Genomic DNA, 18,044 nt, shown 5'->3' with positions numbered 1-18,044 from the left:
GTTGTCGAAGACTTCAGGTGCCTGTGCCCTAACTGAGGCAGCAGTCAAGAGCGCCAAATCAACAACTGGAACTCTCCCAAGCGTTGTGAGGCGCTTTACATCATGGTGAGTTCTTATCATTAGAAAGTCACACATTAGGACAAAAAGGTAAGAGCAAAGAGAACCGATTCGCCAGGGTGCTGTACAGCACTGGGGCGCTAGTATGGCAGCTCGTGTGAGAGCTGCGCTCACCGGTGCTCGGCTTTCACCTGATTACAAACAAAATATATGCGCCAGCAGGCGGCATAATATCACAACATGCAGAGATACAAACACAGCCACTGTATGGATACATTCAGGCAGAACATTTCTGAGCAGTTGGTGGAAATGACAGAGTTCCTGTGGGCAAAGGTGATAAAAACGTGAATATTTCATACTGGCGGATCACACTGCTGGGCCTCGGGGGACTGGAGCAATTTGAACTAGCATCAGCAAATGCATTTCTCATCTTCAGCTGCCTGTATAATGAGCTGTGTGCGACTGCCAATCATCTCCCACGGCCCCGGCCTGCTCGGCAGCCAAACTGCTCCGCTCACCAGAGGAGCACAAAACACACAAGCCACCGCTGCCTGCCAGCCAGAGCATCTGCACTCACTGTCAGCCCCCACCTAAGCCCCCAGCCTCGGCTCCAACATAAATGTATGTGTAGCATGCGAGCATGGGCGATGTGCGTGTGTGTATGCGGTGAGAGTGTGAGGCTAGCGTCTGTGTGGGGTGGCATGCAAGCGTGGGGGCTGCATATGTGTGGTTTGGTTATAAGGGGAATATGAGGTACATCATGCAGGGACGGCTCCTCTGTAATGGCCAGTGGCGGTGCGTCTATTGGGGGCGTTGGGGCGTTGCCCCCTCGCCCGCACCGGCAGCTCCCTCGGCGTAGCTCTGAACTGAAGTAAACTCTCAGTTTACTTAAGTTCAAAACGCCGAGGGACAATGCCTGTCAGTCAGCATGATCCAGGACCGCCCACCCCCTTCAGAGTCTGAAGGGGGTGGGCGGGCCTGTGTCATGTTGACTGACAGGCATAAGGCATTGTCTGGGGGAGGCAGCACAGCAGCATTTATTTTTGGTAATAGAGTTAGTTTGCAGAAAGGGCAAATATTAAGATTCAGCCAATGATTGAATCTGGGGCTTCTGGTAATTTTGTTGATGCTCATTTTAATAAAACTATGGGAATAGCTATTGAAAATAAAACAGTTCCAACGCTAGATTGAACCCTTGGTGGGTAAGAATTGACATGTGGAGGTGTTTGGACAACAGGAAGCAGGGATTATTTGAGATCTAATTGATGCCTTAACTTTGCTGTCGGCCATTAATGCTGTCACTGTGTGGGTGGGTGGGTGGATGGGTGCATGGATGGATGCATGCATGATGGGTGGATGGATGCATGAATGATGGATGCAGGTTAGATGGGTGGGTGGATGGATGGATGGGTGGATGCATGAATGAATGATGTATGGATGCAGGTTAGATGGGTGGGTGGATGGATGGGTGGATGCATGAATGATGTATGAATGGACGCATGGATGCATGCATGATGGGTGGATGCATGAATGAATGATGTATGGATGCAGGATGGGTGGGTGGATGGATGGGTGGATGCATGAATGATGTATGGATGGATGCATGGATGCATGCAGGATGGGTGGGTGGATGCATGAATGAATTATGTATGGATGCAGGATGGGTGGGTGGATGGGTGGATGCATGAATGATGTATGGATGGATGCATGGATGCATGCATGATGGGTGGATGCATGATGGGTGGATGCATGAATGAATGATGTATGGATGCAGGATGGCTGGGTGGGTGGATGGGTGGATGCATGAATGATGTATGGATGGATGCATGCATGATGGGTGGATGCATGATGGATGGAGGGGTGGATGCATGAATGAATGATGTATGGATGCAGGATGGGTGGGTGGGTGGATGGATGGGTGGATGCATGAATGATGTATGGATGGATGCATGGAAGGTTCTCGATAAAGGTGGCCACCCTGTGGAATTCCCTTCCCCTGCAACTTCGCTCGGAAACGAGTTTGCTTCGGTTCCGTAAACTTTTAAAAACTTTTTCATTCTCGGCCTAACCCCTTTATTGTTCTGGTAGCGTTATGCTCTGGTGAGCGCTGGGATGCCTAATGGTAAACAGGCGCTATACAAAACTCATAATAATAATAATAATGATGGATGCATGCATGATGGGTGGATGCATGATGGATGGGTGGATGCATGAATGAATGATGTATGGATGCAGGATGGGTGGGTGGGTAGATGCATGAATGATGAATGGATGGATGGATGCAAGGTGGTTCGGGCTCGCTCGCTGCGGTGCAATATGCAAATTAGTTTACGCCTCACCACTTTCAAATGTCACCAGCCGCCACTGAGCGTAGCCCCACTGCCAGCACAGGATAAATAAAATGATAACACGTTACGTTATTTTTATCGTTTATTATTAATTATAATATTAATTATTTTAAAAAAATAAGCCATTGTTATTTGTAATATCAATACATCTAAGTCATGTAAATACAACACATATTGCATTACAAATGCTATAGATGTCACATTTGCGAAAGTTAAAACTATTGACATTGTAAATGACAAAACTATTAATTTCGCTATTTTCAAAACCAACACAAATAAAAAAATTGTCATTTACAAAACCAATAGCTCAAACTTTCCTAATGCGAGACCTATTGCGTTGCAAATGCTTGTTTAAAAGAAGAGAACATTCGATACAGTAAGTCGCCTTTCAATTATTTACAGACTCTTCCCTCTTTGAAAATTTGTTTTCTAACTGCCGCTTTCATTCAGTGTGCGATAAAGCAGAGGGCGGCGTTGATTATGTGATAATTGATGCACTCTTATTTGCTGGTGTCTGCATGTGTCTCTTATATTTTATGGTCATTTGTACTTTATGGTTTTTATTGTCTTTTAATTGCAATCCGCCTGTTGTATGAATTGATTGCCGTTTGTATTCGTCTGTATGGATTTACCGTTTTATACTTTTATGGTCTAGCTAGACCGAATAAAGTTGCAGTTGACTGACTGAATGGTTTTTTTTTTGTTTGTTTCATAGTTTATTGTATGATTGATTAAATTTGTTACAATTTGCAAAAAAGGTAAAAATGACATAACATACGCAAACGGAAAAAACACCTAAGCGAAGTCACACCCAATGCAAAAAGGGGTTACGGTTATTAAAATTTAAACAACACTAATAAAACACATAAATTGGGAAATAAAGTGCCTCAGGCATATATTCTTTTGATCTGATCAGAGTTAGTCTTAAGCTATTAAATTACTCTTACCATTTTAAAGTGTGAATGTGCCTAAGAACCAGCAGCTTTATGATAAGAACTGCGCGCAGTTATACTTAAAACAAGAAATACAATGCTTTATAATACAATTACAGTCAGTCTTCAAAGGTCGCACAGTGCATTTAATCAATTATGGGTTGACATGTGGACCGCTAGTTACGGGGGCTTTGAAGGTGCTTCATTGACTGAATGAAATACCACTGGCTCTGGGAAAATATATCCACTACCCAACCACAAAAGTATAAAAGGTGCAAGTCACGTACTGGGGAGAAAGAAAAGAAATGAACAAACTCAAAGTCAAATTATCTTTATTTGGTTTTCCATTATTTTTGAAATACCATAAAAGTTCATAAAAATACATCAATTTCATAGTCATTTTTAAAACCCAATAAAAGCATAAAAATTCGCAATTTGAATTCCAAATATTAAAAACTGATTTTGCCAGTATTCACATTGACATTAGACAATTTAAAAAACCGTATAAACAGCAAAGTGTCAGTTGTGCCTGAATAGATTGTAACTTCTCCAACTTAGTCTAGGGCCTATGTTATCATCTGAGAAAACCATTTATCAGAGATTAGAGCGATGTCTAATACAAAATTTAAGAAAGTAAACTATGGATTTTGTCATGGGTTCAGTTTCCAAAAACTGTAAGGCCAAATAGTCTGAACGACATTGACACATCCTCAAAACCTTCAAGAGTGGTACTATCCACCGCCTGCGTGGTGGGACATAGAATTTACAAAAAAAGAATACATGAATAGTGGATTGTAAAGAAATAGAATCACAAGGACAGGGGGAAAGATTTGTAGACCAGTCGTTTTGGGAATGAAAGGAAATCATACGATGGAACACATTAAACCCAAAACGGGTCAACAAAAATTTGCCATACTGATTTAGATTGTACTGTAGGTATGGCTGAATGGTAGGAACAAGTTGCATTAGCAGGCATTGCTGTACAGAAGGTTTCCCTATCTCATTTAACAGATGCATTTGGGACAAATGCAACAAACAGGCTGTTTTTAAATCTTTTTTTGAGAGGTCCAATACAAACTCAACTTACAGTTACACTACTGTCCCTTGAACTTACACGTGATGCAATGTTGATGTCTTTTACCGCAAAAGATACAAATGTTTTTTTTGCTGCAACTGTCACACCAGTAACCAGCCTCTAGACATCCCGCAGGCCTTATGAAAACAGGTTTTCAAGGCGCGCCTCCTAGAAGTGAATGCTACTCCCTTCTTGTTGTCCAAGGCCCATTAAAGGATCTATTAAAGGCCTCGTTGGCTAGGTTTATTCTGTCATACTCAATGTGCCTGTTATATATACAAGTTCTCAAATACCCCTACCCTCGGGTTAGATAAGACTTAGACAAATACACTTAGAGATATATGTTATCTTGCATTTAACGCTGTATATTAAAGGATAAACTACGGCCACCTCCATGAACATATATACGCGAAGCTTGGGCACTTGTCAACTCAGTTATTACAGCCTCAGTCCAGATGGATGGATTATCTACTGATTATTTTTCAGCATCTGTGTACCTGAAGTAAAAGAACAAGAGCACTCATATCTGCACATCTAAATCACTTTTTGTGACCACTACTTTACTATCCCACGGTTGATGTTCCCCAGAATAATCATCTCACTCTTGACTTGTACATCTTTCTGTATTAGAGGCCTCTTTCATCAATCTAGGCAGAGATCTTCTTCCAGCCTTCTTCGTCTTGACTATCGGAAGCAGTCGCTCCCCACGCTCCCTGGTCTTCCCTGGTATCGTTGGGCTCTCTCGCATTGCTTGTTGCTATTAAGAATGGCTGCCTGCCTAGATTGCTGCCTGCTTAGTTTTCATTTCATAGCTTGTGCATTGTAATACCATAGCCCTCTATAGCTGATTTGCACATTGTAATTGTCATAGCGCTTTCTTGCTCATTGCTGCATTATCGTAGCGCTCACATTGCATTACTGAAAATAATTACCAGTGCCTAATTGACCCGGTGCCACTGCCCACAGAAGAATCCCACTTTGGGCCCCAACCTGTTTCAGTTTTGTTTTTTGCTGCCATCCATTTTGTTGTTGTGTCTCGGAGCCCGTCCCCTCCACCCCGCTCCCGCCTCCCAGCTGCTCCTCCCTCGCTCCGCCCTCCTCCACTATCTACATATGTCAATGCAACAGACGCGCAGCGGACGCGCCCCATGCGCACCAAAGGCGAGCGAAAGGTAAGCCCGTCTACGCTCGTCCGCGCCTGGAACACGCCCAGCGCCAGTCCCCCTGGCCCCCGCTTAATCCACTCCACCCGCATAACGTACGACGCCGCAACCCTCTCAGCCCTTAACCCAGGCAGAGCACCAAACTGCTACCAAGCCGCCCCAGGACACACCTATGGACCCTTCACCTGCCACTCCTGCAAGTTCGACTGCATCAAGACCCACACCAAATCCACAAACTCCAAACAGAGCTCCGACACTAACCACCTGAAGTGCATCCTACTCAACACCCGCTCGGTCCACAGACACGCCATTGACCTTTGGAACCTACTCGACACCACATCGCCGGACGCCGCCTTTCTTACAGAAACCTGGATGAACGCCTCTTCAGCGCCCGACATCGCCATAGCCATCCCTGACGGCTACAAGATCATCCGAAAAGACCGCATCAACCAAACAGGAGGAGGCATCGGCATTGTTCATAAGAACACCATCCGCATCACGACCAGTTCCGACGATCGCCTCGCAGCCGCCGAACACCTTCACTTCCAGATCCACAGCAACCCCAAGACCACACTCCGAGGCACCCTCATCTACAGACCACCAGGACCCCGCACACAATTCAGCTAAGACATCACTGACTTCATCAGCCCACACGCCCTCCCCTCCGAGGACTACATCCTCCTTGGGGACCTCAACTTCCACCTGGAAAAGAACAACAACAGCAACACCACCACCCTTCTGGACAACCTCGCCAATCTCGGACTCAATCAATTCGTTAACACCCCCACCCACTATGCCGGACACACGCTCGACCCAATCTTCACCTCCAGTAAGCACATCTCCTTCAATCACACCACAGCTCTCCATTGGACAGACCACAGCTGCGTTCACTTCAACTACAAAAATACTACGACCCACAACCACCCACAACCAATTCCCCGCAGAAACTGGAACAAAATTACTACTGAGCAACTCTTCACATCGCTTCACCAAAACCCTCCTGCAAAACCATCGGACCCAAACCTCGCAGCCACCAACCTCACACAATGGATCACCCACAGCGCTGACGAATTAGCACCCTTGAAAAAACATCAAATCAAGCAAGGTAGCAAAAAAGCCCCCTGGTTCAACGATGACCTTAAGAAATCCAAGAAGTTCTGTCGCACCCTCGAGAAAGCCTGGAGAAAAAACCCAACCACTGACAACCTGGCCACCTTCAAGAACGCCACCCGCAAACACCACCAACTGATCCGATCCACCAAGAAATCAGCAGTCCAGGATCGACTCGACAACAACACCCACAACAACAAGGAACTATTCAACATCGTCAAAGAATTTACCAACCCCACCGCCGGCACTAACGACATCACTCCCTCCCAAGACCTCTGCGACTCCCTAGCCACTTTCTTCCACAACAAAATCACTGACATACATAACAGCTTTGATAACCAGTCCGGAGACCAGTCCACCCCACCAACCTCCGAACTAAAACCCCCCTCCAACAACCTTTGCACCTGGAACCCAATCACCACTGAAGACACCATCCGCCTGATGAACTCCATCCATTCAGGATCGCCAACCGACCCATGTCCCCACCACATTTTCAACAAAGCAGGCTCCATTATCGCACCCCATCTCCGAGACGTCATCAACTGCTCCCTCAACTCCGCTACCTTCCCGGAAAGCTGGAAACATGCCGAATTCAGCGCCCTTCAGAAGAAACCCACAGCAGACCCCACTGAACTTAACTACCGCGCCATCTCGCTCCTCTCATTCCCTGCCAAAGTCATTGAGAAAGCCGTCAACAGTCAGCTCGCCGCCTTCCTCGAAGCCAACAAATCCATCGACCCTTCACAGTCCGGCTTCCGATCCAAACACAGCACCGAGATCGCCCTCATCGCAGCAACAGACGACATCCGAACACTACTGGACAACGGAGAAACAGCTGCCCTCATCCTACTTGACCTCTCCGCAGCCTTCGACACAGTCTGTCATAGCACCCTTATACAACGCCTCAGTAACGTCGGAATACAAGGAAAAGCATTGGACTGGATCATCTCGTTCATCACTGGAAGAACACAGAGAGTCCGCCTCCCACCTTTTAGATCAGAGGCCACCGAAGTCATCTGCGGCGTACCACAAGGATCATCACTCAGTCCCACCCTCTTCAACGTATACATGAGTCCCCTCGCATCCATCGCGCGCCAACACAACCTCAACATCATCTCCTACGCTGACGACACCCAGCTGATCCTCTCCCTCACCAAAGACCCAAACACCGCCAAAACCAACCTACACGAAGGGATGAAAGAAGTAGCCGAGTGGATGAAGAACAGCAGTTTAAAACTGAACTCGGACAAAACGGAAGTCCTCATCTTAGGCTCATCCCCCTCCGCCTGGGACGACTCATGGTGGCCACCGGCCCTGGGAAACGCACCCATACCAACGGACCACGCACGTAACCTGGGCTTCATCCTGGACTCCTCCCTCTCGATGACCAGACAAGTCAACGCCGTCTCATCATCATGCTTCAACATCCTACGTATGCTCAAAAAAATCTTGCGCTGGATCCCCAACGAAACAAGAAAGACAGTCACCCACGCACTGGTCACAAGCCGACTGGACTATGGAAACACCCTTTACGCCGGAACCACATCCAAACTACAGAAAAAACTCCAACGCATCCAAAACGCCTCAGCCAGACTCATACTAGACATCCCCCTCCAAGCTCACATTTCCGGCCACCTGAAAGACCTCCACTGGCTTCCCGTCAACAAGAGAATAACGTTCCGTCTCCTCACCCACGCACACAAAGCCCTCTACGATCTAGGACCCGAATGCCTCAACACGCGCCTGTCCTTTTACACCCCCACCCGCCAACTACGATTGTCCAATCAAGCCCTCGCCCCAATTCCATGCATCCATAGATCCACCATGGGTGGAAGATCCTTTTCCTACTTAGCGGCCAAGACCTGGAATTCTCTCCCCACCCACCTCCGCCTTACACAGAACCACCTCTCCTTCAGAAAACAACTAAAAACTTGGATATTTGATATGTAAATTACCCCCTCCCTCAAGCGCCTTGAGACCCTCTGGGTGAGTAGTGCGCTATATAAATGTTAAACTTGAACATCATCAGCATCCTTTGCCTCCAGTAGGCGACTCCAGGTGCCTAACATCACCAGCCCGAAGCATCGTGTCTGACTCATCCCACCGGTTCTCCAATACAATCCTAATATTTACAGCACTACTGGAATTCAGCAGGACCTTGGATCAACCACCAGCTCTTTCTTCACCATGACCTGGTTTTCAATTTTCCAAACACTTACCTCAATATCTGTGAGGAGCACTGTCCATGCTTCAGACATACTGTGCAGCGAGGTCACTGTTGCCAAGATAGTCCTGGTATTTTTGTGTACACCCTCAAGTGATGCAAACAGAGCCTCATCTCCTACTCTGGGACGCCTCTGGGTAGCCATCGCGCTTTACAAATTTTCATTCCATTCCATTCCACTCTATCAAATTATTGATGGAACAGTTACGCAATATGTATGAATTAACAAAATAATAACAATAGACAAGAATTCTAGATTGGATGTGGTGGGTACATTCTTTTTCTTGCGCCCAAATAATTAGTGTGGATGTTGGATATTTTTTTACAGTTTCCACTTGGCGCTCAGACACAGCAGATTGTGACTGGTTTGTGGAAGACATCCAACGGCTGGTGTGGGGGCCGGGTTTTAAGGTTTCCAAAGGCTGAGAAGGGACTGATGCAGGTTTAGGTGCTCATATTTCCATCTGCAACTCTAGACAACATTTGTGCTTTCATCCGATCGATCACTTCACCTGCGCTGGCGCTTGGATTTATATGGTCTTCTATCTGGGCTCTTTTTGATGATCTGGGGTTTCTGGACAAATGCACCTGCTCGTCAGCTGCTTTCTTGCCAATGCTACGTCACTCAACATATCATGCATGTCTTTGCTGGGCAGCTAAGTCTCAGACAGTTAAAGTATTAGGACAAAATAGCTGGATATAGCAGTTTAATAAGCTTGTGCTGCACCAGGAAATTCAGTCTTCCCGTTCTAGCCCACTTTATCATCCACGTATGACAGTGCACAGTAGCTACCGCTGTGAAGGAGCACATTTTCCTGTTCCCAAAGCTATTCAGGCAGCATGTCCCTATTAGGTTGTTCTGTGAAGGTGTTGTACTGTTTCTGAAAGGATACATGTGCTGTTAGAAGCCTTACTGCTTCACTTCCTGAATCTAGAGGCCATTGAGCGAGTAAGGCATAGCAGGCAATTGAAACCCTGGAAACGGGGAATACTTCAGTACATACTAGATGCAGACGGATAGTTCTTGCTAATGTGACTTCAAGACCGTCTTGAGCTCCAGGTCCTTTAAGTAGATAACTGTGTTACCATCGCTTCTTATAGTTCGCTTGTGCCTCTGTACATCATAATTTACAGCATGTTCAATACCGTGCACACCATTTCAATTTTAGGACTGCGTTAAGTGTTTTGCTGCTGCTCCTAGTGAATTCTCAGGCACTTTGCTATTCTCTCCAACAATCCCTCATATGAGCGGCCACACAGCAGAGCTGCAAAGAACACGATGGGCACCACCTTGCTTTCATAGACTTGCTGGATCATACGTTGCTACCATAATAACACGCAATACGCTTCCGTCCGCCAATAACTCCATTTGGTTGGCTGAATTCAAAAGTTGTCCATTTCAACTCTTCTTTTGGAAAATTAATTGAAACAAAGTTCAGTGAATAAAACGCATAACCCTGAAGATATATTTTTTCAAGCTATACTAAGTGTTGCCTATACTGGTAGGGAAATTGACTATTGTACAAAAGTGCATAAAAAGATAACAGCACAAAAAATAAGACAAAGATAAACTTAGGAGAACTAGGAATAACATTTTCATACATACTTTACACCAGTAGAGTTGCAGGTAAACAACCATACTAAAAATAAAAGTATTGCACTAATAAGCAAAGGTAAGTTGTAAAAATACAAAGATGCTGAAGGCCTGACAAAAAGATTTTTTTAAATAACTGAGAAAATGTGAAGATTTAAAGGAAGCATTATATACAATCGTGGGTCGGAACCCAAAAAGGCTTGTTAGGAGCAAATGGCAATCCGAAACTTGTAAAAGTAACACCATCTGGCAACAAAGATCTCAGAAGAGTAAAAGAAACATGTTCCTTTGCCTTAGGGTGCGAGGACAAGGGCATAGCAAGGCAAATCCCCGCACAAACCGATAGCCCTGAACAGTAGATGTCTTTGACCCTTTGTTTATGTGACATTGTACAAGCTCTTTTTTTTACTGAGTTCTGACCTAAAACTCCAGAGTTTTTAGAAGGCAGAAGGCATCCACATTTGCTCCATGTCAAGCTTGTTTCTGCCTTCACTGTACTTGATGTTCCTTCCCCTTATGGCTGAAATAGAACAGAATGTGGCGTAGCAGGACTCAATGATGAGGAACACAAGTTTTGAATCAATCTGGGCCACAGGTTCAAGATCAGTCTGAAAGAGGCAGTGACATGGGTCAGATGAGAGAAACCAGCAGCACAGGCCAAGGAGCAGTGGTCCACTGGTGGCGGTGTCTAAAGAACAGGAGTGGGAGGCGGACTGGGGTGGTGGTGGTAAGTCTGTGGTCCAAATAAAGCTAGGATTTGGTTGCTACGGTCTGAAGCAAAAGACGCTTGGGGAGGGGTTGGTGAATTTCAGGTCTGTCATATGAAGAACAAAACTGGGGGTTGGGGGGGGGAGGTTATGCAGGGTTTATTCCAGTGCTCAGGACTGGATGGAGACCAACTATCAGGAGTACCAGCCGGTGGCCATCAGGAGATGCAAAAGGGGGAGTAAGTCACCAAGGGACCAAGATGGGGAAGACATCCGTCACAAAAGGGAGCAAGCCATAAGGACTGCCAGAAACTGGGGTACAGCATTAATGCTAACAGGCCAGGGTGGACATTAGGGGAACAAGCAGCATAAGTGGGAGTTGGACCTGCAAGAGCACCGATTGGACAACCATCCACAATTTGCAGGATTGTCCTGCAACTGTCACTCCTCTCCACATCCTCTAACAAAGGAACTGTAAGATGCCCATTGTTCCACATTCTGGTTCACTGCATCTTTCTCCCCGCCACATTTAACACTTTCATAACTACACTAATAAACACTAATAAAACAACTCTCACTACTTCACTCCCTTCCAGGTAATATCCAGCACACATTTTTAACTACATACTTACTAGCAGCTTTTACATTGAACCTGAATACTCCCATTCTCATACATGCCAACAGACCCTTTTCAGCTGGGAGACTCCCGATTTTCTAAGCAAAAATTGCCTTTTTTTCTTTTAGCTTTATCCTATCTAATATTTCCTCAGCTTCAATAGAATTCAATGGAACAAACGCACTTCCCCATGTTTTCCAGAATCCCCAACTTTCATGTTGCAAAATATTGACAGGTATGCATTCTTCGCAAAAGTGAGCAGAGGAATAAGCTGAGAAAGTGACTGCCCCAGAGCACACAATTTGGCCAAATAGGGTATTGGAACTAAAAAGCATGTTTTCTGGTTCTACATTTCCAACTAGTTCAATAGACCACAACTGGGGTGGCAGAGATATTGATGGTAAGGCCAGCTGTCTTCAGAAACATTCTAAGATGACAGTTGACAGTCGAGAACATTTCAAAATGGGTATTAAACCGGTATTAATTAGGTGAAATTTAGGCCCAGATAGTGTTACTCAATGCAAAAAATGACCAAATAAAGTAAATGTATCAAAAAAGTGTGCTGCATGACGACACATAATTTTCATTTTCGTGCCACATAATTACATAGTTACTCAGTATATTGTATTTAGCCCTGAACCCCGTCACCCTACTCGCTGGCTGTTCCACGGTACACTCAGGATTACAGTTGCATTTTCTTTTACGCAGTTTAACTTCTGCATATAAAAGAAGACATCCTTGAGAACGCGCCAGATAAACGTTGCCGCTTCCAGGCCCTTTTCATTTATAAGTCCTTCCTTGCAGACGCGGTTGCGCCCCACTGGGAATACAGTCATGGACCCCGAGAGGGTGCGCCCCACTGCTTGAAGACCTGTGCTCTAAGCAGTGAGATTAAAACTAAGTTACAATATGAATATTAATTACATGAGATAAATTCAACCTTTGGCAAAGTTATGTATTTTAAGATGGCTCGGTGCAGAGGTGGGAGATTTAAAAACAAAACCCCAAAAATTTGTTACATGACTCATTGTGCTCCTGCTCCCCAACAAATAGCTTCTAGTGTCTTCCTGTGTGTAAAGTGTCCTTTTAAGGGATAATAGAAAGTTGGCCACTCTGAGGGGAAGGGCCGGCAAGGAGCACTAGAACAGAGGGTGGAGGTGAGCAAGGGGAATGGCAGAAGCACTAGAAAAGCACACTAAAATATTTACAAAGCTAGAATTTTGTCACCTGCAGGCACATAAGATCCCTGCAAAAAACTTCCGAACACCACAAAACTTACTGGAAGCTGGGCATGTTATCTGTATGCTATATGCAATACAGCAGTAGGCACACCAAGATATGATCATTCAAACCTCTAACCAGCCATGACACACGTATGCCAGTAGCAAGTATGTAAAGAACAAGAGAGATCTGGCAGTGCCACACCCAAAGTTGCTGTATACACACTGCTCGCTGCTGCAGCTTTTTGGCCCCTAAGGCACAGGCCCCAGAGACTAAGATGCACATGTAGAGCGTGGACAGTGGAGGCGCATTACAATAGCTGTGTTTGAGACCTGGACCGGTGGGGAGTGGGAGGGGAGGCGAGGAGGGGGGTGGAGGGGGTCTGTTAGTAAAAAAAATAACCTTTATTTGGTTTATCACAACCCTAAAGCACACAATAAATAATAATAAAAAAGTATTTAAAAGAATGGTATTTCCAAAAATGTAATGCCTTGTTTAAAATGTTTACCATTTTTAGAACATTTCCAGTCCTGTTCCAGCCCCAATTATTTATTCCAAGTCCGCTTTTAGTAGAAGGTTGTCGACCAGTGTCAAGAAACTTTACCCCCGGCAAATTAAAATATTTAATAAGAACAATTCCCTCCCATGTTTATAATCTGATTTGTGTTTCACAAGATCGCGCTCCTCGGGTGTTTTTGTCGGGCTCAACTTAAGATAATCAAAGACTACAGCTTACAGAATGCATTGCATTCCGACAAGGACTCCACGTGAAATTATAAAATATCCCTAGAGGATAATTACAGGCCGGTGTTCCAGGCAGGGCAAGGACTAGAGTCACCGAGGCTAGTACTGCGGGTCAGCCAGGTCAGGAGGGCAGGCCAGGGACCCCAGAGGCAACAGCACAGGTGAACAACAGGATGGTCCAGCGATGGTTCCTTCTGTTATCCTTCTCAGTCCCTTTAACACTGGGGCTCCCAGGGGAAGAGTGTCACACTCTTCTCCGCCGTTACCCCGCTCCACTACCCTGCCTCCCCGCACCCCTCAAACGCTCACCTGGGGAACAGCAAGGACCTTCCTGAGCGCCGCCATCTTTCAACCTCAGGAGCACTAAACACAGACGAAGGACCAGTGCTAGTCACAAACAACGGGATATTCGTTGTTGCCTGTACTGGGTGCTAAGCCAATTTCGCTGTCACAGGCACCTAATTAAGCTCGATAAAGGCACTGCGTTTACAACATTCCCATAAGGGTATTTTGTTTTGCTAATATTTTAAACACTTTTTTTAGAACGCTATTACTAAGAAACCTCTACGTCTCTAATTTTCAAACGAAAAAGTTTGTACTGCATTCCATCTCATTTGAACAGTTTTCTTTCAATGTACTGTAGTTTTTATAATTGACATTGTAATAGGGCCGCCAAGTGAAAGCTTGCGATGAAACAGCCTCGGGCTGGGTTGATTTTGGACGCCATCTTGGATTGGTTTGTTGGTATGGTTTTACGCTCCTGTCGAACATAAGAGTGTAAAGGGCATTATTGTGAGCTAGTGGCACAATGTATGAAGGCTGCTGTTCTTAAAGAGGTACAAACATGTATCTGAAAATTTGAACTGGAAATACAAACTACCTAACTATATATAGAAAGTTTGAATTTCAATTAAGAGCACAGACACTTGTATTCTGCTTGATTCTTAATTTACAGAGTCATAGCTATCAGGTTTTCAGATTATCATACATGGCAACATTTAAGAAGAGGAAAAGGAGATTTTAAAAAACAATCAGGAGAATGCATTTCTCTTATGATTGACTTCTATTGTGCCAAGGTGTATTAAAGGATGAGTGGGTGTATGAGTGTCTGAATGGATGATTTAGTAGGTGTGCAACTGACTGTATAAGTGAGTGATTAACCGTGTCTTACTGAATGCATGGATTAGAGAATAAACTCTGTGAATGTCTTTATTAGTCTGTTAGTGTATAAGCGGCTGCATGGCATGGTGAGTAGCTACATGAGTGTCTATATGGGTTATTTATTGGTTGTCTGAGTATCTTTATGGGTGCCTGAGTGTCTTTGTTGGTGGGTGGGGGTGTGTGTGACTCTGTGCATAGAAATGTGAGTGGTTGTTTCACTGGGTGTATAGGTTCAAGAGTGCATATGGAAACACCTGTATTTGTGGGTGAGTGTGTGTATGGGTGTGTTGATGAGTACATGGATGTATCAGTGGTGCATGTGTGAGAAGCAACATATGTTTTAAAGCAGTATATGTGAGTGTTGGAGTATATAAATGACTATATGTGAGAGAGTGATTGCAAGAGTATCTGTATGGATGAATGTGTGTTTCTATGAGTGATTGTTTAAGAGAGTAAGTATTTGTTAGTATCTCTATAAATAAGTGTGGTGGTGTGTGTGTGACTGTATAAGCAAGGAAATGGGTGTGTGATAGTTTCTTTGCATGACTGACCAGGTGTATTAGTAACTCTTTGGGTGAGTGCCAGTGTGTGAATGTCTATATGGGTTTATGAGTGGATGTATCAGTGGCTGTATAGATGAATAACTATGTGTGTGAGTGACTATGGGTTAGTGGGTGGATGTGTGTGTAGATGTATGAATCACTGAGCAGGTATGTACTAACTGCTATTGCTCTGTCTATGGTCTCGATATTGATTGTGTGTATTTTAGAGTGGGTGTATGAAAGATTTTATTTTAAAGGGTATGAGGAGGTGCCTCAGATGATCACGTCGATTATGTCATTAGTGATGTCATTTGAGATGTCATCAGTGATGTCACTGAGCATTTAATGAGTGATGCAATATGTGACGGCATCAGCAGTGCATTGCGGGGTGCGAGTTATAGTTAAGTCTACTAACTATAAAGGCTGAATTTCTATGGTTTTATACAAGTGAAATCTTACACTAACTATAACGTCCCTGAAACCTATGGTTTTTTCAGTGAATTTCTAAGGTTTTTTAAATGCTAATTTCTAACTATAATGTGCCTGAAATCTATGGTTTTTTCAGTGAATTTGAAAGATTTTTTAAATGCTAATTTCTAACTATACCTGCAAAGGTGGGACATGTAAAGAAAGAGGAAGAAAAGCGCAGAAAGAAGCAAGACAAATGCAGAAAGAGGCAACAGAAAGACGAAGAAAAGTGCAGGAAGAAGAAGAGATGTGCAGAAAGAACCAACAGAGGAGTAGAAAGAGGCCTTTTTGCAAAATCATCCTGTGCCCACAACTTTTTCAGACGGGCACTGGTGGTAACTGATTTTGACTAACCAGGCCTAGAGCCAGTGCAATGCTAAAAGACACATCCAGTACAGTGAAAACACCTACATACACTAGGGAACAATATGCGTTGGGGTACCCCTGTGATTAGCATGACCTCCTCTGTACGGCCCTAATACATAACAGGGCAGGGGATTAAAACTACCTCTAAGTCAGAGGTGTAGAAATATGCTACTTTAACTAGTAGTCGCGTTTGCAGAGTGGTGGAGAAAGGGTGCTGGGCGTCCAACCAACGCTCAGAAATTCCACTGGGCCTGATCCCTTTAAAAAAAAAAATGAACCGGAAGGGGGCAGCATGGGCCTCCCTCCCATGGCCAATTCCGGCCCTGGGGACCCCATTCCCTGGGGCATGGGCACATTTTTTTTTATGGAGGGGGGCTTCGTGGCCCCCCTCCTAAGGCCTCTATTGGCCCCGGGGACCCCATTCCCGGGGCCGGCATTTATTTAAAAAAATTTTTTATTTAATTTTAATTTTGGGGAGGGGGGCCACGTGGCCCCCCTCCCGGGTACCCTTTCCCCCGGGGCAGGCCCTATCCATTGGGGACCGTGAGGGGAGCCCCAATGCCCCCACGGTCCCGCAGGCTCCCCTCGTCCTGCAGGAGCCGGCATTGCTTTTCCACTTGGGGAGATGCTGACATGCAGCTCCCCGTGTGGAAAAGCAATCTGCTTTGCTTCATTGAAGTGCAAACAGGTTTCCCTGCTCTCGCTTCAATGAAGCAAAGCAGTTTGCAATTTGCAATGACAGGGTGGGAGCGGCACGGCTCCCGCCCTGTCATTGCAAGCAGCAGTGTCCCGGGGGTGGGCACCCTGGGACACTGCGGGAGCCGGTCCTGAAGGGTGGCGGTCCGCAGGGCCATCACAGGGAGGTGGTGGTCCCTGGAGCTCGGGTGTTAAGGTTCCTCCCCCGGTGGGGAGGAGACAAATTCCACAGGAGCGAAGATTAAAGTCCCCAACACTTCCAAACAGCAATGACCCGAGTGGAAATAAAACACACTCAATGCCAACTGCTCCCAAAAAGTGTGGGGAAAATCCAAGGAGTTTACCAACTCTCCCCCAGCTGGACTTTTGAAGCTGCAGTCTCGAAGGCGGGAGAAAGCTGTAACAAACATGCAATAATGCTATACTTTAAAGATAACCTCCAAGATTAATAAACAAGTGTTCAACATGAAGTTCCACTTACCCCACGATCGTGAGCGTCAGGACTTGAGTGAGCAGCCACGGGGGTAATTCTGAAGAGGTCACGTGCCAGGTGGGAAAGGAGGGGTACCTGGCTACAACAATAGTTAGGCTCACTCACCAGGGGATGTCCTCCAAGCTATGCTAACAAACACAGCGTGGTAAGAACACACCCAGTCCTACTCATAAACTGAAGACAGCGCAGGACTGGACCACCAGAGATGCAGATGACTGACTCGGACCACTTATAGAGCTAAAGACAAAGTGGCACGGAGTACACACACCACGTCCGACTCTTAAGCTTAAGACAGAGCACAGCGGATGTACATAAAACACACGCTCAAAAGAGAAACCCCGTCCGCTCATAAACTAAAGACAGAGCGGAACGAAGCTCTCAATTGGCCAGCTTGACGTAAACAAACACAAAACACGAATGCGTGTCGTTTAACTCGTAAACTAAAGACGGAGCTGAACGAGCACAAACTGAACAAACACACAAAAGACAGTACTTCACAAGCACAATAAAACAATGCCAGTTGACAG

The 18,044-nt window shown here is 45.3% G+C and overlaps 1 protein-coding gene across 2 annotated transcripts in view; it reads right to left on the bottom strand.

Annotated features, from left to right (window-relative positions):
• IDH3B (isocitrate dehydrogenase (NAD(+)) 3 non-catalytic subunit beta) overlaps positions 1 to 14,203 on the bottom strand; it is a 163,148-nt gene extending 148,945 nt beyond the window's left edge. For both annotated transcript variants that reach the window (XM_086964317.1, XM_086964316.1), the window contains exon 1: positions 14,101 to 14,203. In XM_086964317.1, the coding sequence (XP_086820443.1) occupies positions 14,101 to 14,136 (36 nt within the window). In that variant the 5' untranslated portion in view covers positions 14,137 to 14,203. The remainder of the gene's footprint in view (positions 1 to 14,100) is intronic.
• Between the last annotated feature and the right edge of the window lie 3,841 nt (positions 14,204 to 18,044).

Source organism: Lissotriton vulgaris, chromosome 3_2, assembly GCF_964263255.1.
Source record: "Lissotriton vulgaris chromosome 3_2, aLisVul1.2, whole genome shotgun sequence".
Lineage (NCBI taxonomy): Eukaryota > Metazoa > Chordata > Amphibia > Caudata > Salamandridae > Lissotriton > Lissotriton vulgaris.
The sequence above is the reverse complement of the archived record's forward strand: the minus strand, read 5'-3'. Positions and strand labels throughout refer to the sequence as shown.